The sequence below is a fragment of the Oncorhynchus mykiss genome, chromosome 18 (genome assembly GCF_013265735.2).
Source record: "Oncorhynchus mykiss isolate Arlee chromosome 18, USDA_OmykA_1.1, whole genome shotgun sequence".
Lineage (NCBI taxonomy): Eukaryota > Metazoa > Chordata > Actinopteri > Salmoniformes > Salmonidae > Oncorhynchus > Oncorhynchus mykiss.
The window spans coordinates 19,041,705-19,065,361 of record NC_048582.1 but is presented as its reverse complement, the minus strand read 5'-3'; the positions used below and the strand labels follow the sequence as shown (position 1 = coordinate 19,065,361).

Sequence of the window (23,657 nt, the reverse complement as noted above, 5' to 3'; positions counted from 1 at the left end):
CTATCCACTACGCGATGTTATCTTGCTCGCTCATTTTTCAAAATAAAAGCCTGAAACTATGTCTAAAGACTGTTGACACCTTGAGGAAGCGATAGGAAAGGGAATCTGGTTGATATCCCTTTAAATGGAGCGAAGGCAGGCTATGGAACATATAGCTTTCAAAATAGAGGCCTCTTCCTGGTTTTATTTTCCTCAGGTTTTCGCTTGCAATATCAGTTCTGTTATACTCACAGACAATATTTTGACAGTTTTGGAAACTTTAGAGTGTTTTCTATCCTAATCTGTCAATTATATGCATATTCTAGCATATGGGCCTGAGAAATAGGCCGTTTACTTTGGGAACGTTCTTTTTCCAAACATAAAAATAGTGCCCCCTAGCTGAAATAGGTTAAAGTGTTGTGTTGTCTCACTTGTCGTGATGTGTGTTTTGTCCTATGTTTATTTATTTATTTTTAATCCCAGACCCCATCCCCGCAGGAGGCCTTTTGCCTTTTGGTAGGCCGTCATTGTAAATAAGAATTTGTTCTGAACTGACATGCCGAGTGAAATAAAATAAAATATCATATTCCTTCTATCAAATTCCTCTGTATCATATTCCTCTCCACCCTCCAACTCCCCCCCTGTTCTTCCTCAACTCCTCATCATTAAACACTCCCCAGATGTGTGAAAAGTCAACATTTTGTGTTTATACAGTGTTGTACAGTATGCCTTAACAAAAATCAAACAGAGTAAACATTTTTTATTTTATTTTTAAATGCTTCGTTCTTTCATTGCATGCAAAAATACCATATCCCTCCCTCCCTACTCTCTATTACCCAGTCTACTCATCCATCTTCAAGCTTTCATCCCTTCCCTGCTCTTCTATCACCGTCTCAGTTCCACCTCCAGCTGGTTCCCTCTTTTTCTTCTCCTCCAGTCTCTTCCTCTCCTCTCTCCTCATCTTTTCTCTCTTCTTCTCCTCCTTTTCTTGAATCTTTCTCTCCATCTCCAAGAATGCAGCTTGAGCTTTCTCTCTCTTTTTCAGCTCCTCAGAACACTTCTTCTCTTTCTTAATTCTGTCTTTCATCATGTCATTATGTATCTTCATCAGCCCCTCTAACCTCTTTTTCTCTGCCTTTTCCTTCTCTTTTCTTTCCTTCTCTCTCTTTTTCTGTTCTAACTTCTCCCTCTTCTTCTCAGCCTTCATGACTTTCTTCTGCTCTTTCTCTCTCTCCTTCATCTCTTTCTTCTCCCTCTTTTTTTGCTCCTCCTCCTTGTGTTTAATCTCCTTTCTCTCTTTATCTTTCAACTTCTTATTCAGTTTCTTATTTTTCTCTTTTTCCTCCATCTTCAAAAATGGGATTTTCTGCATTTGGTTCATGAGCAGAAAGCCCACTCTTCCCAGGATGGTTTCTGCTCTCTCTGTAGAAACCTTCCCAATAGAGCACTTGGAATGGGCACAATCCGCCTCACTCTTCAATCCCTCCCTCGGGCTCACCTCCTTAGTGACGCTCCTCTCTTCACTCTCAATTTCAATGCCTATCCAATGATCCTAACAGGAAGACATTGACTCTAGATGTAATATTGTTCCAATGTAGCACATTCAATACACAACTGAGTGATCAACATACAATGATGGCCTCATGGGGCACCCCATTAGATTTTACAATACCTATAGATGTTCCTGGGTCCATACTAAAAGTAATACAAATGCTAACCCTAGTGAGGGGTGATGTTTTATACTATGAGCAAAGAGCAGCAGGGTTGGGGTCAATTCCATTTCAATTCCGATCAAAAGACTCTAAGATTCCAATTCTCTTCAACGCATTGAATTGAAATGGAAATGACCACCATCCCTGTAAAGTAGTAAGGTGAAATTCGACACCTACCTTTACCTCTTCCAGGGTCCAGGGCCTGGGTTCCTCATCCTCTGACCTGCATATGGATGCTCCAACTCTAACAGGCATCTTAGTGACTACGCAGATCAGAGGGTTGGGCAGCTCATCATTGCGGGTTGCCAGAGTTAAGTTAGCATCTGAGACCAGCTGTTGAACGTGAGGGCAGATATCCACCTCCACAGTAGTGCCCCTTCCTTTCTGATCTGGCTGCTTGGGGTCCTTGTCATGGATGCATGCCAGGCTTGGAGGAAGTGCATGGACAGGGCTTTTATCACCCATCATTTCCTCTCTCTTGACAGTGGATGCAACTGCACTTTCCTCTATGTCAACTGAGCACTCTGTGGTGTTCTCAACGGTCTCCTCTGGCTGTTTGTGGTCAATGTTGTGGGTGCAGGGCAGCCTTAGAGACAGTGCTGTGGGTGCAGGAGGACTTTTTTCAGCCAAAAACTCCTCTTGGAGGACAGTGGACACGGAAGCGACTGCTTCACGGGCAACTGGACACTTGCTGGTGCCCTCTACTGCCTCCTCTGGTAGTTTGTAGTCATTGTCAAAGACAAGTTGCAGGCTTGAAGGCAGCACTAAGGGAAGACCTGTGGCTGCTGATGGATCCTCTCTATTAGCAACTGATGCCTCTGCGGCGACTGAGCACTGAGTGGCTTCCTCTATCGTCTCCTCTGGCTGCTTATGGTCATTGTCCAAAACGTGTGACAAGCTTGGAGGCAGCCTTGGAGCAGGGCTTTTATCCAGGTCCTCTCCCTGGACAATGGATGTGCCTACAGCGATCTCTGTGGCAAGGGAGGACTCGGGTACATCCTCTTTTTCCTCCTTGGTCAGTTTGTGGTCAGAGTCACAGATACATGGCGAGCTTGGAGGCAGTGCTGCAGGGTCAGGAGGGCTTTGATCAGCTCCCATGTTCTCTTTGAGGTGAGTGGACACATCATTGGTTGTTTCACTGGCAACTGGACACTTGTTGGTTCCCTCTACTGCCGCCCCTGGCAGTTTGTCGTCAAAGACACGTGGCAGACTTGGAGGCAGCATTGGGACAGGGCATTTAGCTGCTGATCTGTCCATTCCATCAACAGTAGCTGTGCCTGAAGTGGCCTCTGTAGCAAATGAGACCACATAGGATTCCTCTACTGTGTGCTCTGGAGGCATGAAGTCATCGTCAACGACTGGTGGCAGGCATGGAGGCAGCACTGAAGGAAGAATTGTAGCTGCCCATCGGTTCTCTCTCTTGACAGTGGCTGTATCTGCAGTGTCCACTGTGGCAACTCGGCACTCCGTGGCTGAAACAGCAGGCTGGGAGGTTTCCGGGACTTTGAATGAATTGCCAATGAACCGCTGAGCCAGTGGTGGGAGGGAGAAAGGATAGAATCTGTCCTCTTCCTTGATATTAGATATTGCCACTGGAGAATCAGTGGTTCCCTCTACTGTCTGCTGTGGTGGAATGGAGTCATCGTTAAAGAAGTGTGGCAGGTATCGATGCAGCATTGAGGAAAGATGTGTATCTGTCGACAAGTCCTCTCTTCTACCAGCAGATACATCTGCTGTGGCCTCTGTGGAAACTGGGCACTCAGCAGGGACAAAGTAGGAAAATACAATGAATCGCTGTGCATCCTGAGTGCGTATGACCAATGGAGAGGGGGGATGCAACATGGTTGGTATTGGCCTCCGATTGGTGAAAGCCAGTGGTGGGAGGGAGTCAATACAGGGAGCCATGAACTCAGTGAGTGGACGTTTGGTCACATCTCTCACATTCTGCAGGAGAAAAGAAACAGACATGATGAAAGTGATCACATTCAGTACATACATTCTTTATGAGTGAACTCTATTTACTTTTACATCACATATACAGTGCCTTCGGAAAGTATTCAGACCCTTTCACTTCTTCCACATTTTGTTACCTCAGCCTTATTCTAAAATTGATTAAATAATTTTTTTCAGTCATCAATCTACACAAAATACCCCATATTGACAAAGCAAGAACAGAATCGTTCCAAATTAATTTAAAATAAAAATAATGGGAATATGCTTTCGTATTCAGTACTTTGTTGAAGCACCGTTGGCAGCGATTACAGCATAGAATCTTCTTGGGTATTACGCTACACACTCGGCATACTTGTGTTTGGGGACTTTCTCCTATTCTTCTCTGCAGATCCTCTCAAGCTCTGTTAGGTTGGATGGGGAGAGTTGCGGCACAGCTATTTTCAGGTCTGTCCATAGATGTTCGATCCGGTTCAAGTCCGGGCTCTGGCTGGGCCACTCAAGGACATTCAGAGACGTGTCCCAAAGTCACTCCTGCGTTGTCTTGGCTTGTGCTTAGGGTCGTTGTTCTGTTGTAAGGTGACCCATCGCCCCCAGTCTGAGGTCCTGAGCGCTCTGGAGCAGGTTTTCTTCAAGGATCTCTCTGTGCTCCGTTCATCTTTGCCTCGATCCTGACTAGTCTCTTAGTCCACGCCGCTGAAAAACATCCCCACAGCATGATGCTGCCACCACCGTGCTTGACTGTGCCGTAGGTGCCAGATTTCCTCCAGACGTGACGCTTGGCAATCAGGCCAAAGATTTCAATCTTGGTTTCATCAGACCAGAGCATCTTGTTTCTCATGGTCTGAGAGTCAATGGGTGCCTTTTGGGAAACTCCAAGTGGGCTGTCATGTGCCTTTTACTGAGGAGTGGCTTCCATCTGGCAAATCTACCGTAAAGGCCTGATTGGTGAAGTGCTGCAGAGATGGTTGTCCTTCTGGAAGGTTCTCCTATCTCCACAGAGGAACTCTTGTGCTCTGTCAGTCACTATCGGGTTCTTGGTCACCTCCCCGACTAAGACCCTTCTCCTCCGAATGCTCAGCTTGGCCGGGCGTCCAGCTCTAGGAAGAGTCTTGGTGGTTCCAAACTTCTTCTATTTAAGAATGATGGAGGTCACTGTGTTCTTGGGGACCTTCAATGCTGCGGACATCTGTTTCTCGACACAATCCTGTCTCGGAGCTCTACGGACAATCCCTTCTACCTCATGGTTTGGTATTTGATCTGGCATGCACTGTCCACTGTGGGACCTTATATAGACAGGTGTGTGCCTTTCCAAATCATGTCATATCAATTTCATTTACAACAAGTCCAATCAAGTTGTAGAAACATCGAAAGGACGATCAATGGAAACAGGATGCACCTGAGCTCAATTTCGAGACTCATAGCAAAGGGTCTGTATACTTATGTAAATAAAGTATTTCTGTTTTTAAATGTAATACATTTTCAATACAAATGTAACACAGTTTTTTCGCATTGTAATTGTGGGGTATTATGTGTAGATTGCTGAGAATCTTTATTTTATTGAATCCATTTTAGAATGAGGATGTAAAGTAACAACAGGTGGAATAAGTAAAGGTGTCTGAATACTTTCCTAAGACACTGTATATATCTAGTGTCCTCTCAGATGCTCTGCACCAGTCTGTACCAACCCTGGGTCTTCTAGCTAACGGGTCAACTAAGTGTAAAAATACATGCACTACACCCAGCACAACATTTGACATTTTAGACATTTAGCAGACGCTTTTGTCCAGAACAATTTACCGTTAGTGCATTCAACTTAAGGTAGCTAGGTCAGACAACTAACTACATTATCCTGATTTGAAGGTCTATGAGAGATCGCTTGGTCTTGTTATTAAATTTTTGTTTTAAAGACAAGGCAACCATAAGAACTGAGGACTGTGTACATAACAATACTCAGAGACATACACAGTACAACACAAGAAAAGTTATCAGACAAAATACTGTTAGCTTACGTTCAATGGCATATGGCACATTTTGCCAGTATATTGACATATATTTGATTTAATCAATTTTGTTCAACAGAACTCTAGTCGACTTTGTCAAAGTTGGTCTTGTTACCTCCTCAATCAGGCTTGGCATTTTCCTCGTCTCAAACCAAATCCTCTTCATCTCCTTCTCCTGCTCCCTCTGGATCTGTCTCACCAGAACCAACCTGGCTCCCAGCTCCATCATGTAGTCTGTCTGGATCTCCCTATCCTTCAACTGACACTCAGCCCTCCTCTGTGTCAGCGTTGAACCCTCCATGTCTTCCTCCTAGCTAACAATAAGTCTGGAAAATACATAACGTTGTAGTAAGTGGTGTGTTGCTAACCAAAGAATAATACATCTCTTTACGATGTGCTCACATTTCTTCCCCTTTACTTACAATTAAGCAAGTGACAATCCCAATCCAGAGATGATTACGCAATAGGCCTATCTGAATTATTAGTAAAAAGTTGGCTACTGGAAAAGCGACCAAGTTCAAATGAATCAATTTTGGCTGTTCCTATCATTATGTGCACAATATCCTTCATGACATCTTCATTGTGATGCAAGGCGTTGCCATTGGAGATGAGAAAGCACAACATAGACTTTAACAATCAAACTTCAGGCTCTCTCTGTACCTTACTATTGACCCTTATTCAACCCCCTCATGTAACGCCACTCCATATTGGCCCTGGTTCTCACAAACCACACTAATCACTTATATAATATCATTCAAAAAGGTTTTGGGGGAAGAAAGTGACTATTTCCATCATGGACCAAACTTGTTGTACAGTTTCATCTATTTGAATCACTCCAGTCTTCTCTTTGAGTGCCTCTGAGTGCAACTCAATTTAATGAGGTCTATCAATTCAACCATTTGAAATGGATGACCATTTAATCAAGAAAATCTGAATATTTTTTTAAATTAGCAACTACAAGTTAGCCAAGTTCGCCTACTTGTTTTTTACACAACCTACCCTTGTGTTACATATTTATAGAGATAATTGATTACAATGTATGTTGGGGATTAACACAGAGATGCGGTTTTCTTTCATCAATAGAATGTATTTGCCATTAGGCTGGCTGACTACAACAACTGTAACATGCCATCTCAGTTGTCAGGATGAACAATTTTCTCACAAAAAAACTGATTCAAGCAAACTGTCTCTCGTCAATAGTTTCACTTGTCACCATGATTGCATGTCAGGCCTACTTAAAGGGTCATGTTAGTACACAAGTCATTTAAAAAGTAGTTATTCTTCAGAAACATAGTTAAACAGTAAGTTATATTACAACCTACCTCTCAAGTAAGCAGCGTGTTCTCTTGCTAATGAAATAGGACATGAATAATCTGTCAGTGGTTAGTTGAATCAGTCTCTTTGCACTGTTCTGTTTGTCTGTGCAACAGCTAACCTCCCAGAATCAGAATCTTGTGATGTCACAATGAAGGCCCCATTGCTATGACTACCCACAGAAGCTCTCATGTGTAATCAAATGCTAGAACAATTCCCTTTTTTTTAACCTGTTGAGCACAGTCATATGTAATATTTACATTGAATCCATGTAACCAAATGTTTTATTAAAATAAAATGCTCTACCTCTTATTAAATTGTTGACCATTCATAGTACAGGTGTTTTGCCTATTTCAAATTGAATATGTTTTAGATTTCACAACTAGCATCCAGGTTTACTTAGGTTATTTGTTTGACCTTAGCCTTCCGCTAATGTCAGTGTTGCTCATCAAAATCTTCATCATTAATAAAATATTTAGGCTACCTTACTACATACAGTAAAACAGGTATTCTGTAGACTGTGACACCTCAGTGAGTGTTTAAGAAAACATCTCTCCTCAATGGCCTCAGCTATTAGCCATATGATCAACAAGGTCAAATGTTGCACTAAAATCAAGAAGCAGCTTATTTTGGTCAAGTGACCTGATCCATTGATCGGTTAAAACAACTAGAGCTGTTGCAGTTGAGGGATCTTCACGGTTCGCATGCTGGTAGAGAAATAAGATGTGCTGGGTGTGTAATTATCTAGGCCTGAAACATTTGATTGAAGAGTAGGTGTCCCTGAATTCTTGCATTGTAGTTCAATTTATTATTAAGGAAATCAATATCAGCTGACTATAGAACAGTAGTTTTAGACCTGCCAACAGGTCCCATTGTTTAAAAACTTGTTTGAAATGTTTCTTATCTATGTCTTTCCAGTTGATCTAACCAATCAGACTCAAGAGCAGTGTAATTACTGACAGTGTAACAAAGTTGAAACTGCATCCTTTGTGTGTCTTCCACTAAGATACCAGTTGCATTTACATAGAGACATTACATACTGTTTGACAAATAGCCTATGTCTTGTTATAGGAATAAATGTGAAATGCAGCACTGAAATTGTTTGAATTACATTAAATGATTACCTGTCAGAGACCACCCACTGGTTCTCTATTTCTTCAAGTAGTGTTGACACTGTGACTTCAGTTAAAGGGGGTAGATCAGGAATCTTTGTTGGAATGTGGCCCTCAAACTCAACTGAAATAAACAGAGCAAATAATCAGGGACCTGCATCCTAATGATTCTATTCTGTCATGGATGATAATAATTAATACTGACATTTTCAAACATATGATCATAATCCGTTTCAGTTATTCTATAATATAGGATATAATCAATGTTGATTTTATCTTGTGCGAACATTATCATAATCATTTTCACTGTCATAACTCAGTTCATCTATTAATTTCATACCTGCTCCCAAAAAGGCTCTTACATTTTCATTTTTCCTTACAAATACAAAAAAATTGCATGGTTGGACATTGACAGGAATAAGATCTAGTGTTGACGTGGTTGGACTGTCCTAATACACCCTCACATGGCAACTTTGTTCCGCATAGATACTAATCATGTAGACCACGGGAATTGGTGGAAGTCATGCAAAACAGTTTTTTTCCGCATTCATGTAATGATGGCACTGAAGCAGACACATTGAGCACACGTTTGGTATGTCAAAGCTTGTTGTACTAATTACATATTCCACCAACAAAGGTGATGGATACAATTTGAGATTTTAACTTTCCTGACCAGGACAGTCACGCAATACTGGAATATAAAAGAAAACCAGAAACCCTGAACATGTGAGTATATATATTATTAATGAGCTAGCAATGCTGTGTGTGTGCGCTCATCCGGAAAACGAGTGTGGGTGGCTTTTGACAGCTCAGTATGGGGTGCACGTCCAACTGACCGTCAGCTGGCTAGAGATCGTGTGTGGTGTAACGTTATGGGTTCAAATAACACATTGAATGTCAGAATACAACTATAGGGATTATATTAATTCTAGGTCAAATAGATTAAAGCTAGTATAAACTGCTGATTGTCTCTTATGGGAAAATGTAGCACAAATCTATTGCTTCATGCTAATGCTAGCTACGTCGGTTTTGACGTTTTGGTAGGGGCGCGTCAGTTTTAGCTAGGTGGCTGTCACTGGCTAGACATCGTGTGTATGGTGTACTGATTCAAAGAAACCATCAGATGAAATTTCAGAATATAATTCATTAATTATATGGCTAATAGATTGACGTTAGTACCAATTGCAGATATCTTATGAGAGCAGGTAGCATTGTTAGTCTATGCTCGCTAGCTAGCTTAGCTTGCTAGCTAGCTAATTCATTTTGATGTCAGATCTACTTAGCTGGCTAGTTCTTACCAGTGTCTGTCTGGATGTCGGCGTTTCAGAGCAAGTTCAACCATCATTTAACCCCCGGGAATGCTGTTCCATGGAGTTGTATCCCTAGATTAGCAAGGTATGTGTGTGTAGGTCAGTGTCATACAGGTTCGATTGCATCACAGAATAAAATGATATGATACAAAGGTAAACCCCATTTTCTCCAAAACACAATACAATAGAGGCAGGATACTTGTCCACATGATTAAGCATGCATTTAATCTAACAAAAATGACATGAACTAATTTTTGACCAAATGAGCAGTTACTGCCTTTTTGCTTGGGAGGGCAGAATAGGGAAGACATCAACACTATGAAATAACACATGTGGAATCATGTAGTAAGCAAAGAAGTGCTACAAAATACATTTTATATTTGAGATTCTTTAAAGTAGCCACCCTTTGCCTGGATGACAGCTTTGCACACTCTTGGCATTCTCTTAACCAGCTTCATGAGCTAGTCATCTGGAATGCATTTTAATTAACACGTGTGCCATGTTAAAAGTTAATTTGTGGAATTTCTTTCCTTAATGCGTTTGAATCAATCAATTGTGTTGTGACAAGGTAGGGGTTGTTTACAGAAGATTGCCCTATTTGGAGAAAATTAACAAGTCCATATTATGGCAAGAACAGGTCAAATAAGCAAAGAGAAACAACAGTCCATCATTACCTTAAGACATGAAGATCAGTCAATCAGGAAAGTTCATTAGAGTTACCAGCCTCATAAATTGCAGACCAAATAAATGCTTCACAAAGTTCAAGTAACAGACACATCTCAACATCAACTTTTCAAAGGAGACTGCGTGAATCAGACCTTCATGGTCAAAATTCTGCAAAGAGATCACTACTAAAGGACACCAATAATAAAAAGAGACTTGCTTGGGCCAAGAAACACAAGCAATAGACATTAGACTGGTGGAAATCTGTCCTTTGGTCAGATCAGTCCAAATTTGAGATTTTGGTTCCAACCTCCGTATCTTTGTGAGACGCGGAGTAGGTGAACGGATGATCTCCGCATATGTAGTTCACAGCGTGAATCATGGAGGATGAGGTGTGATGGTGTGGGGTTGCTTTGTTGGTGACACTGTCTGTGATCTATTTAGAATTCAAGCACACTTAACCAGCATGGCTACCACAGCATTCTGCAGCGATCCGCCATCCCATCTGGTTTGCGCTTAGTGGAACTAATCATTTGTTTTCAACAGGACAATGACCCAACACACCTCCAGGCTGTGTAAGGGATATTTGAACAAGAAGGAGAGTGATGGAGTTCTGCATCAGATGATCCAGCCTCCACAATCACCCGACCTCATCCCAAGTGAGATTGCTTGGGAAAAGCAGCCAACAAGTGCTCAGCATATGAGCGAACTCCTTCAAGACTGTTGAAAAGGCATTCCAGGTGAAGATGGTTGAGAGAATGCCAAGTGTGTGCAAAGCTGACATCAAGTAAGTTTAGTAAGTTCAAGACAACTGGTAACTCGGGAAAAAGGAGCTACGACTTGGAAAATACGTTTTCATTTTTCATCCAGCTCGGAATTGTAAATTTGGAACTCGGGCCTCTTTAAATCAAATCAAATCAAATGTATTTATATAGCCCTTCGTACATCAGCTGATATCTCAAAGTGCTGTACAGAAACCCAGCCTAAAACCCCAAACAGCAAGCAATGCAGGTGTAGAAGCACGGTGGCTAGGAAAAAGAGCTCTTTAAAGAGCTACGACCTGAAGATCACTGACATAATCATGATTCAAGCTTTTTTTGTTGAGTTCCCAGTTGTCTTAAAAGTACCATGAATCCAGAGAATGCCAGACCTTGATTACAAAGTTTGATGACAAAATTTGCCCACGAAGGACCGCTGCACCACCTTCCTGTTCAAGTGAGCACAGCACAACAAGTTGAGTCCAAAAATGTCTTGTATGATTCATAATTGATTTAATTAGGCAGGGAGAAATGTATACTGTAGCTAAGAAATGAACACTAAGTGTATGTTGTGTAGTAAGCTGCTAGTAGCCCATGTTCCTCACTGGATGAAGGAACTATTTCGCTGCCAGACAAGGCTCTAGCTGATAGCCAGGTGTAGCAGTGGTAAGGTGTTGGGACTCTGCTGTTGGGACAGCTTTATGTAGGCTCCATCATATTCCATCATATTCCCCTCCATCATATTCCCCTCAATCATTTTCTCCGCTATCATATTCCCCTCCATCATATTCCTCTCTATCATATTCTGTGTATTATATTCCCCGCTATCTTTTTCCTCTCCATCATTTCCCTCTCTATCATATTCCCCTGTATTATAATAATCTATATCATATTCCCCTCTATCGTATTCTGTGTATTATATTCTTCTATCATATTTCCTCTATGGCTGCTTTGCGTGATGTATTGTTGTCTCTTCCTTCTTGCCCTTTGTGCTGTTGTCCCTGCCCAACAATGTTTGTACCCTGTTTTGTGCTGCTACCATGTTGTGCTGCTGCCATGTTGTGTTGCTACCATGTTATTGTCATATTGTGTTGCTACCATGCTGTGTTGTCATGTGTTGCTGCCATGCTATGTTGTCGTCTTAGTTCTCTCGTTGGGCAGAGACTGTCCCAAGATCGCGTAGCAGTCGGAGGTGTGTTTTCTTGTCTTGTCCGGTGAAAATATTTGCTTTCCTCGTTTATTTGTACATATTTCATATACAGTGGGGAGAACAAGTATTTGATAAGCTGCCTATTTTGCAGGTTTTCCTACTTACAAAGCATGTAGAGGTCTGTAATTTTTTTATCATAGTATATCAGTATTTTTGGGCGCCGATTATAAAAATAAATATATATATATATATATTTACCTTTATTTAACTAGGCAAGTCAGTTAAGAACACATTCTTATTTTCAATGACGGCCTAGGAACGGTGGGTTAACTGCCTCGTTCAGGGGCAGAACTCCAGATTTTCACCTTGTCAGCTCGGGGGATTCAATCTTGCAACCTTACAGTTAACCCAATAACGACCTGCCTCTCTCTCGTTGCACTCCACAAGGAGACTGCCTGTTACGCGAATGCAGTAAGCCAAGGTAAGTTGCTAGCTAGCATTAAACTTATCTTATAAAAGACAATCAATCATAATCACTAGTTAACTACACATGGTTGATGATATTACTAAATATTATCTAGCGTTTCCTGCGTTGCATATAATCTGACTGAGCATACAAGCATACACGTATCTAAGTATCTGACTGAGCGGTGGTAGGCAGAAGCAGGCGCGTAAACATTAATTCAAACAGGCTTTCTTTGCGTTTTGCCAGCAGCTCTTCGTTGTGCGTCAAGCATTGCGCTGTTTATGACTTCAAGCCTATCAACTCCCGAGATGAGGCTGGTGTAACCGAAGTGAAATGGCTAGCTAGTTAGCGCGCGGTAATAGCGTTTCAAACGTCACTCGCTCTGAGCCTTCTAGTAGTTGTTCCTCTTGCTCTGCATGGGTAACGCTGCTTTGATGGTGGCTGTTGTCGTTGTGTTGCTGGGAGGAGCGAGGAGAGGGATGGAAGCTATACTGTTACACTGGCAATACTAAAGTGCCTATAAGAACATCCAATAGTCAAAGGTTAATGAAATACAAATGGTATAGAGGGAAATAGTCCTATAATTCCTATAATAACTACATCCTAAAACGTCTTACCTGGGAATATTGAAGACTCATGTTAAAAGGAACCCACCAGCTTTCATATGTTCTGAGCAAGGAACTGAAACTTTAGCTTTCTTACATAGCACATATTGCACTTTTACTTTCTTCGCCAACACTTTGTTTTTGCATTATTTACACCAAATTGAACATGTTTCATTATTTACTTGAGGCTAAATAGATTTTATTGATGTATTATATTAAGTTAAAATAAGTGTTCATTCAGTATTGTTGTAATTGTCATTATTTCAAAAAATAAATAAAAAATTGGCTGATTAATCGGTATCAGCTTTTTTGGTGCTCCAATAATTGGTATCGGTATTGGTGTTGAAAAATCATAATCGGTTATTTATTTATTTTTCTCTTTTGTACCCCAGTATCTCTACTTGCACATGATACTCTGCACATCTATCACTCCAGTATTAATGATAATTTGTAGTTATTTCGCCTCTATGGCCTATTTTTTTGCCTTACCTCATTAATATTATTACGTTTGCACACTCTGAACATAGATTTTTACTATTATGCTATTAACTGTACGTTTGTTTAACCCATGTGCAACTCTGTGTTGTTTTTGTCGCACTGATTTGTTTTATCTTGGTCAGGTTGCAGTTGTAAGTGAGAACTGGTTCTCAACTGGCCTACCTTGTTAAAAACTAATTGACGCTACCCATTCCGTTAACGTTAGGATAATTTTCATCAACAACCGCTGAATTGCAGAGCGCCACATTCAAATAATATTACTATAAATATTTATATTCATGAAATCTTAATATAGCAAAACACAGCTTAGCTTTTTGTTAATCCGTCTGTTGTGTCAGATTTTGAAAATATGCTTTACAGCGAAAGCAATCCAAGCGTTTGTGTAAGTTTATCGATCACTAGACAAAACATTATGGACACCTAGCATCAAAGTAGCTTGGTCACGAAAATGAGAAAAGCAATAAAATTAATTGCTTACCTTTGATCTTCGGATGTTTTCACTCACGAGACTCCCAGTTACACAATAAATGTTCCTTTTGTTCCATAAAGATTATTTTTATATCCAAAATACCTCAGTTTGTTTGGCGCGTTGTGTTCAGAAATCCACAGGCTCGAGCGGTCACAACAACGCAGACAAATTCCAAATAGTATCCGTAATGTCCACAGAAACATGTCAAACGTTTTTTATAATCAATCCTCAGGTTGATTTTAAAGTATATAATCGATAATATATCAACCGTCTCTTTTTCAGTAGGAGAGGGAGAGTCAATGGCTGCACCACTCTGTTGCGCAAGCAAAACTCATGCGAACACCCAGCTATCCACTACGCAATGTTATCTTGCTCGCTCATTTTTCAAAATAAAAGCCTGAAACTATGTCTAAAGACTGTTGACACCTTGAGGAAGCGATAGGAAAGGGAATCTGGTTGATATCCCTTTAAATGGAGCGAAGGCAGGCTATGGAACATATAGCTTTCAAAATAGAGGCCTCTTCCTGGTTTTATTTTCCTCAGGTTTTCGCTTGCAATATCAGTTCTGTTATACTCACAGACAATATTTTGACAGTTTGGAAACTTTAGAGTGTTTTCTATCCTAATCTGTCAATTATATACATATTCTAGCATATGGGCCTGAGAAATAGGCCGTTTACTTTGGGAACGTTCTTTTTCCAAACATAAAAATAGTGCCCCCTAGCTGAAAGAGGTTAAAGTGTTGTGTTGTCTCACTTGTCGTGATGTGTGTTTTGTCCTATGTTTTAAGTTTATTTATTTATTTTTAATCCCAGACCCCATCCCCGCAGGAGGCCTTTTGGTAGGCCGTCATTGTAAATAAGAATTTGTTCTGAACTGAGTGAAATAGTGAAATAGTGAAATAAAATAAAATATCATATTCCTTCTATCAAATTCCTCTGTATCATATTCCTCTCCACCCTCCAACTCCCCCCCTGTTCTTCCTCAACTCCTCATCATTAAACACTCCCCAGATGTGTGAAAAGTCAACATTTTGTGTTTATACAGTGTTGTACAGTATGCCTTAACAAAAATCAAACAGAGTAAACATTTTTTATTTTATTTTTAAATGCTTCATTCTTTCATTGCATGCAAAAATACCATATCCCTCCCTCCCTACTCTCTATTACCCAGTCTACTCATCCATCTTCAAGCTTTCATCCCTTCCCTGCTCTTCTATCACCGTCTCAGTTCCACCTCCAGCTGGTTCCCTCTTTTTCTTCTCCTCCAGTCTCTTCCTCTCCTCTCTCCTCATCTTTTCTCTCTTCTTCTCCTCCTTTTCTTGAATCTTTCTCTCCATCTCCAAGAATGCAGCTTGAGCTTTCTCTCTCTTTTTCAGCTCCTCAGAACACTTCTTCTCTTTCTTAATTCTGTCTTTCATCATGTCATTATGTATCTTCATCAGCCCCTCTAACCTCTTTTTCTCTGCCTTTTCCTTCTCTTTTCTTTCCTTCTCTCTCTTTTTCTGTTCTAACTTCTCCCTCTTCTTCTCAGCCTTCATGACTTTCTTCTGCTCTTTCTCTCTCTCCTTCATCTCTTTCTTCTCCCTCTTTTTTTGCTCCTCCTCCTTGTGTTTTATCTCCTTTCTCTCTTTCTCTTCATCTTTCAACTTCTTATTCAGTTTCTTATTTTTCTCTTTTTCCTCCATCTTCAAAAATGGGATTTTCTGCATTTGGTTCATGAGCAGAAAGCCCACTCTTCCCAGGATGGTTTCTGCTCTCTCTGTTGAAACCTTCCCAATAGAGCACTTGGAATGGGCACAATCCGCCTCACTCTTCAATCCCTCCCTCGGGCTCACCTCCTCAGTGACGCTCCTCTCTTCACTCTCAATTTCAATGCCTATCCAATGATCCTAACAGGAAGACATTGACTCTAGATGTAATATTGTTCCAATGTAGCACATTCAATACACAACTGAGTGATCAACATACAATGATGGCCTCATGGGGCACCCCATTAGATTTTACAATATCTATAGATGTTCCTGGGTCCATACTAAAAGTAATACAAATGCTAACCCTAGTGAGGGGTGATGTTTTATACTATGAGCAAAGAGCAGCAGGGTTGGGGTCAATTCCATTTCAATTCCGATCAAAAGACTCTAAGATTCCAATTCTCTTCAACGCATTGAATTGAAATGGAAATGACCACCATCCCTGTAAAGTAGTAAGGTGAAATTCGACACCTACCTTTGCCTCTTCCAGGGTCCAGGGCCTGGGTTCCTCATCCTCTGACCTGCATATGGATGCTCCAACTCTAACAGGCATCTTAGTGACTACGCAGATCAGAGGGTTGGGCAGCTCATCATTGCGGGTTGCCAGAGTTAAGTTAGCATCTGAGACCAGCTGTTGAGCGTGAGGGCAGATATCCACCTCCACAGTAGTGCCCCTTCCTTTCTGATCTGGCTGCTTGTGGTCCTTGTCATGGATGCATGCCAGGCTTGGAGGAAGTGCATGGACAGGGCTTTTATCACCCATCATTTCCTCTCTCTTGACAGTGGATGCAACTGCACTTTCCTCTATGTCAACTGAGCACTCTGTGGTGTTCTCAACGGTCTCCTCTGGCTGTTTGTGGTCAATGTTGTGGGTGCAGGGCAGCCTTAGAGACAGTGCTGTGGGTGCAGGAGGACTTTTTTCAGCCAAAAACTCCTCTTGGAGGACAGTGGACACGGAAGCGACTGCTTCACGGGCAACTGGACACTTGCTGGTGCCCTCTACTGCCTCCTCTGGTAGTTTGTAGTCATTGTCAAAGACAAGTTGCAGGCTTGAAGGCAGCACTAAGGGAAGACCTGTGGCTGCTGATGGATCCTCTCTATTAGCAACTGATGCCTCTGCGGCGACTGAGCACTCAGTGGCTTCCTCTATCGTCTCCTCTGGCTGCTTATGGTCATTGTCCAAAACGTGTGACAAGCTTGGAGGCAGCCTTGGAGCAGGGCTTTTATCCAGGTCCTCTCCCTGGACAATGGATGTGCCTACAGCGATCTCTGTGGCAAGGGAGGACTCGGGTACATCCTCTTTTTCCTCCTATCAGTTTGTGGTCAGAGTCACAGATACATGGCGAGCTTGGAGGCAGTGCTGCAGGGTCAGGAGGGCTTTGATCAGCTCCCATGTCCTCTTTGAGGTGAGTGGACACATCATTGGTTGTTTCACTGGCAACTGGACACTTGTTGGTTCCCTCTACTGCCGCCCCTGGCAGTTTGTCGTCAAAGACACGTGGCAGACTTGGAGGCAGCATTGGGACAGGGCATTTAGCTGCTGATCTGTCCATTCCATCAACAGTAGCTGTGCCTGAAGTGGCCTCTGTAGCAAATGAGACCACATAGGATTCCTCTACTGTGTGCTCTGGAGGCATTAAGTCATCGTCAACGACTGGTGGCAGGCATGGAGGCAGCACTGAAGGAAGAATTGTAGCTGCCCATCGGTTCTCTCTCTTGACAGTGGCTGTATCTGCAGTGTCCACTGTGGCAACTCGGCACTCCGTGGCTGAAACAGCAGGCTGGGAGGTTTCCGGGACTTTGAATGAATTGCCAATGAACCGCTGAGCCAGTGGTGGGAGGGAGAAAGGATAGAATCTGTCCTCTTCCTTGATATTAGATATTGCCACTGGAGAATCTGAGTCCTCAGTGGTTCCCTCTACTGTCTGCTGTGGTGGAATGGAGTCATTGTTAAAGAAGTGTGGCAGGTATCGATGCAGCATTGAGGAAAGATGTGTATCTGTCGACAAGTCCTCTCTTCTACCAGCAGATACATCTGCTGTGGCCTCTGTGGAAACTGGGCACTCAGCAGGGACAAAGTAGGAAAATACAATGAATCGCTGTGCATCCTGAGTGCGTATGACCAATGGAGAGGGGGGATGCAACATGGTTGGTATTGGCCTCCGATTGGTGAAAGCCAGTGGTGGGAGGGAGTCAATACAGGGAGCCATGAACTCAGTGAGTGGACGTTTGGTCACATCTCTCACATTCTGCAGGAGAAAAGAAACAGACATGATGAAAGTGATCACATTCAGTACATACATTCTTTATGAGTGAACTCTATTTACTTTTACATCACATATACAGTGCCTTCGGAAAGTATTCAGACCCTTTCACTTCTTCCACATTTTGTTACCTCAGCCTTATTCTAAAATTGATTAAATAATTTTTTTCAGTCATCAATCTACACAAAATACCCCATATTGACAAAGCAAGAACAGAATCGTTCCAAATTAATTTAAAATAAAAATAATGGGAATATGCTTTCGTATTCAGTACTTTGTTGAAGCACCGTTGGCAGCGATTACAGCATAGAATCTTCTTGGGTATTACGCTACACACTCGGCATACTTGTGTTTGGGGACTTTCTCCCATTCTTCTCTGCAGATCCTCTCAAGCTCTGTTAGGTTGGATGGGGAGAGTTGCGGCACAGCTATTTTCAGGTCTGTCCATAGATGTTCGATCCGGTTCAAGTCCGGGCTCTGGCTGGGCCACTCAAGGACATTCAGAGACGTGTCCCAAAGTCACTCCTGCGTTGTCTTGGCTTGTGCTTAGGGTCGTTGTTCTGTTGTAAGGTGACCCATCGCCCCCAGTCTGAGGTCCTGAGCGCTCTGGAGCAGGTTTTCTTCAAGGATCTCTCTGTGCTCCGTTCATCTTTGCCTCGATCCTGACTAGTCTCTTAGTCCACGCCGCTGAAAAACATCCCCACAGCATGATGCTGCCACCACCGTGCTTGACTGTGCCGTAGGTGCCAGATTTCCTCCAGACGTGACGCTTGGCAATCAGGCCAAAGATTTCAATCTTGGTTTCATCAGACCAGAGCATCTTGTTTCTCATGGTCTGAGAGTCAATGGGTGCCTTTTGGGAAACTCCAAGTGGGCTGTCATGTGCCTTTTACTGAGGAGTGGCTTCCATCTGGCAAATCTACCGTAAAGGCCTGATTGGTGAAGTGCTGCAGAGATGGTTGTCCTTCTGGAAGGTTCTCCTATCTCCACAGAGGAACTCTTGTGCTCTGTCAGTCACTATCGGGTTCTTGGTCACCTCCCCGACTAAGACCCTTCTCCTCCGAATGCTCAGCTTGCCGGGCGTCCAGCTCTAGGAAGAGTCTTGGTGGTTCCAAACTTCTTCTATTTAAGAATGATGGAGGTCACTGTGTTCTTGGGGACCTTCAATGCTGCGGACATCTGTTTCTCGACACAATCCTGTCTCGGAGCTTTACGGACAATCCCTTCTACCTCGTGGTTTGGTATTTGATCTGGCATGCACTGTCCACTGTGGGACCTTATATAGACAGGTGTGTGCCTTTCCAAATCATGTCATATCAATTTCATTTACAACAAGTCCAATCAAGTTGTAGAAACATCGAAAGGACGATCAATGGAAACAGGATGCACCTGAGCTCAATTTCGAGACTCATAGCAAAGGGTCTGTATACTTATGTAAATAAAGTATTTCTGTTTTTAAATGTAATACATTTTCAATACAAATGTAACACAGTTTTTTCGCATTGTAATTGTGGGGTATTATGTGTAGATTGCTGAGAATCTTTATTTTATTTAATCCATTTTAGAATGAGGATGTAAAGTAACAACAGGTGGAATAAGTAAAGGTGTCTGAATACTTTCCTAAGACCCTGTATATATCTAGTGTCCTCTCAGATGCTCTGCACCAGTCTGTACCAACCCTGGGTCTTCTAGCTAACGGGTCAACTAAGTGTAAAAATACATGCACTACACCCAGCACAACATTTGACATTTTAGACATTTAGCAGACGCTTTTGTCCAGAACAATTTACCGTTAGTGCATTCAACTTAAGGTAGCTAGGTCAGACAACTACATTATCCTGATTTGAAGGTCTATGAGAGATCGCTTGGTCTTGTTATTTAATTTTTTTTAAAGACAAGGCAACCATAAGAACTGAGGACTATGTACATAACAATACTCAGAGACATACACAATACAACACAAGAAAAGTTATCAGACAAAATACTGTTAGCTTACGTTCAATGGCATATCGCACATTTTGCCAGTATATTGACAAATATTTGATTTAATCAATTTTGTTCAACAGAACTCTAGTCGACTTTGTCAAAGTTGGTCTTGTTACCTCCTCAATCAGGCTTGGCATTTTCCTCGTCTCAAACCAAATCCTCTTCATCTCCTTCTCCTGCTCCCTCTGGATCTGTCTCACCAGAACCAACCTGGCTCCCAGCTCCATCATGTAGTCTGTCTGGATCTCCCTATCCTTCAACTGACACTCAGCCCTCCTCTGTGTCAGCGTTGAACCCTCCATGTCTTCCTCCTAGCTAACAATAAGTCTGGAAAATACATAACGTTGTAGTAAGTGGTGTGTTGCTAACCAAAGAATAATACATCTCTTTACGATGTGCTCACATTTCTTCCCCTTTACTTACAATTAAGCAAGTGACAATCCCATTCCAGAGATGATTACGCAATAGGCCTATCTGAATTATTAGTAAAAAGTTGGCTACTGGAAAAGCGACCAAGTTCAAATGAATCAATTTTGGCTGTTCCTATCATTATGTGCACAATATCCTTCATGACATCTTCATTGTGATGCAAGGCGTTGCCATTGGAGATGAGAAAGCACAACATAGACTTTAACAATCAAACTTCAGGCTCTCTCTGTACCTTACTATTGAGCCTTATTCAACCCCCTCATGTAACGCCACTCCATATTGGCCCTGGTTCTCACAAACCACACTAATCACTTATATAATATCATTCAAAAAGGTTTTGGGGGAAGAAAGTGACTATTTCCATCATGGACCAAACTTGTTGTACAGTTTCATCTATTTGAATCACTCCAGTCTTCTCTTTGAGTGCCTCTGAGTGCAACTCAATTTAATGAGGTCTATCAATTCAACCATTTGAAATGGATGACCATTTAGTCAAGAAAATCTGAATATTTTTTTAAATTAGCAACTACAAGTTAGCCAAGTTCGCCTACTTGTTTTTTACACAACCTACCCTTGTGTTACATATTTATAGAGATAATTGATTACAATGTATGTTGGGGATTAACACAGAGATGCGGTTTTCTTTCATCAATAGAATGTATTTGCCTTTAGGCTGGCTGACTACAACAACTGTAACATGCCATCTCAGTTGTCAGGATGAACAATTTTCTCACAAAAAAACTGATTCAAGCAAACTGTCTCTCGTCAATAGTTTCACTTGTCACCATGATTGCATGTCAGGCCTACTTAAAGGGTCATGTTAGTACACAAGTCATTTAAAAAGTAGTTATTCTTCAGAAACATAGTTAAACAGTAAGTTATATTACAACCTACCTCTCAAGTAAGCAGCGTGTTCTCTTGCTAATGAAATAGGACATGAATAATCTGTCAGTGGTTAGTTGAATCAGTCTCTTTGCACTGTTCTGTTTGTCTGTGCAACAGCTAACCTCCCAGAATCAGAATCTTGTGATGTCACAATGAAGGCCCCATTGCTATGACTACCCACAGAAGCTCTCATGTGTAATCAAATGCTAGAACAATTCCCTTTTTTTTAACCTGTTGAGCACAGTCATATGTAATATTTACATTGAATCCATGTAACCAAATGTTTTATTAAAATAAAATGCTCTACCTCTTATTAAATTGTTGACCATTCATAGTACAGGTGTTTTGCCTATTTCAAATTGAATATGTTTTAGATTTCACAACTAGCATCCAGGTTTACTTAGGTTATTTGTTTGACCTTAGCCTTCCGCTAATGTCAGTGTTGCTCATCAAAATCTTCATCATTAATAAAATATTTAGGCTACCTTACTACATACAGTAAAACAGGTATTCTGTAGACTGTGACACCTCAGTGAGTGTTTAAGAAAACATCTCTCCTCAATGGCCTCAGCTATTAGCCATATGATCAACAAGGTCAAATGTTGCACTAAAATCAAGAAGCAGCTTATTTTGGTCAAGTGACCTGATCCATTGATCGGTTAAAACAACTAGAGCTGTTGCAGTTGAGGGATCTTCACGGTTCGCATGCTGGTAGAGAAATAAGATGTGCTGGGTGTGTAATTATCTAGGCCTGAAACATTTGATTGAAGAGTAGGTGTCCCTGAATTCTTGCATTGTAGTTCAATTTATTATTAAGGAAATCAATATCAGCTGACTATAGAACAGTAGTTTTAGACCTGCCAACAGGTCCCATTGTTTAAAAACTTGTTTGAAATGTTTCTTATCCATGTCTTTCCAGTTGATCTAACCAATCAGACTCAAGAGCAGTGTAATTACTGACAGTGTAACAAAGTTGAAACTGCATCCTTTGTGTGTCTTCCACTAAGATACCAGTTGCATTTACATAGAGACATTACATACTGTTTGACAAATAGCCTATGTCTTGTTATAGGAATAAATGTGAAATGCAGCACTGAAATTGTTTGAATTACATTAAATGATTACCTGTCAGAGACCACCCACTGGTTCTCTATTTCTTCAAGTAGTGTTGACACTGTGACTTCAGTTAAAGGGGGTAGATCAGGAATCTTTGTTGGAATGTGGCCCTCAAACTCAACTGAAATAAACAGAGCAAATAATCAGGGACCTGCATCCTAATGATTCTATTCTGTCATGGATGATAATAATTAATACTGACATTTTCAAACATATGATCATAATCCTTTTCAGTTATTCTATAATATAGGATATAATCAATGTTGATTTTATCTTGTGCAAACATTATCATAATCATTTTCACTGTCATAACTCAGTTCATCTATTAATTTCATACCTGCTCCCAAAAAGGCTCTTACATTTTCATTTTTCCTTACAAATACAAAAAAATTGCATGGTTGGACATTGACAGGAATAAGATCTAGTGTTGACGTGGTTGGACTGTCCTAATACACCCTCACATGGCAACTTTGTTCCGCATAGATACTAATCATGTAGACCACGGGAATTGGTGGAAGTCATGCAAAACAGTTTTTTCCGCATTCATGTAATGATGGCACTGAAGCAGACACATTGAGCACACGTTTGGTATGTCAAAGCTTGTTGTACTAATTACATATTCCACCAACAAAGGTGATGGATACAATTTGAGATTTTAACTTTCCTGACCAGGACAGTCACGCAATACTGGAATATAAAAGAAAACCAGAAACCCTGAACATGTGAGTATATATATTATTAATGAGCTAGCAATGCTGTGTGTGTGCGCTCATCCGGAAAACGAGTGTGGGTGGCTTTTGACAGCTCAGTATGGGGTGCACGTCCAACTGACGTCTCTAGTCAGCTGGCTAGAGATCGTGTGTGGTGTAACGTTATGGGTTCAAATAACACATTGAATGTCAGAATACAACTATAGGGATTATATTAATTCTAGGTCAAATAGATTAAAGCTAGTATAAACTGCTGATTGTCTCTTATGGGAAAATGTAGCACAAATCTATTGCTTCATGCTAATGCTAGCTACGTCGGTTTTGACGTTTTGGTAGGGGCGCGTCAGTTTTAGCTAGGTGGCTGTCACTGGCTAGAAATCGTGTGTATGGTGTACTGATTCAAAGAAACCATCAGATGAAATTTCAGAATATAATTCATTAATTATATGGCTAATAGATTGACGTTAGTACCAATTGCAGATATCTTATGAGAGCAGGTAGCATTGTTAGTCTATGCTCGCTAGC

At 41.3% G+C, this 23,657-nt stretch overlaps 2 protein-coding genes across 3 annotated transcripts; both read right to left on the bottom strand.

The window, feature by feature from the left end:
- Positions 1-477: 477 nt before the first annotated feature.
- Positions 478-9,713, bottom strand: LOC118941112 (inner centromere protein-like). Of its 2 annotated transcripts, XM_036952173.1 has the most exons (5): positions 9,369-9,713; positions 8,083-8,194; positions 5,760-5,970; positions 1,869-3,635; positions 478-1,531 (listed from the first exon to the last, which is right to left on the bottom strand). In XM_036952173.1, the coding sequence occupies exons 3-5, from the start codon at positions 5,943-5,945 to the stop codon at positions 821-823; spliced, it is 2,664 nt and encodes an 887-aa protein (XP_036808068.1). In that variant the 5' UTR covers positions 5,946-5,970; positions 8,083-8,194; positions 9,369-9,713; the 3' UTR covers positions 478-820. The 2 variants fall into 2 exon arrangements, with proteins under 2 accessions (XP_036808068.1, XP_036808067.1); XM_036952172.1 differs by lacking the exons at positions 8,083-8,194; positions 9,369-9,713 and adding an exon at positions 6,967-7,301.
- A 5,398-nt stretch (positions 9,714-15,111) lies between these two features.
- LOC118941064 (transcription initiation factor TFIID subunit 3-like) lies at positions 15,112-20,294 on the bottom strand. Its single transcript, XM_036951417.1, has 4 exons — positions 20,109-20,294; positions 17,161-17,991; positions 16,218-17,051; positions 15,112-15,880 (listed from the first exon to the last, which is right to left on the bottom strand). The coding sequence occupies exons 1-4, from the start codon at positions 20,292-20,294 to the stop codon at positions 15,164-15,166; spliced, it is 2,568 nt and encodes an 855-aa protein (XP_036807312.1). The 3' UTR covers positions 15,112-15,163.
- Between the last annotated feature and the right edge of the window lie 3,363 nt (positions 20,295-23,657).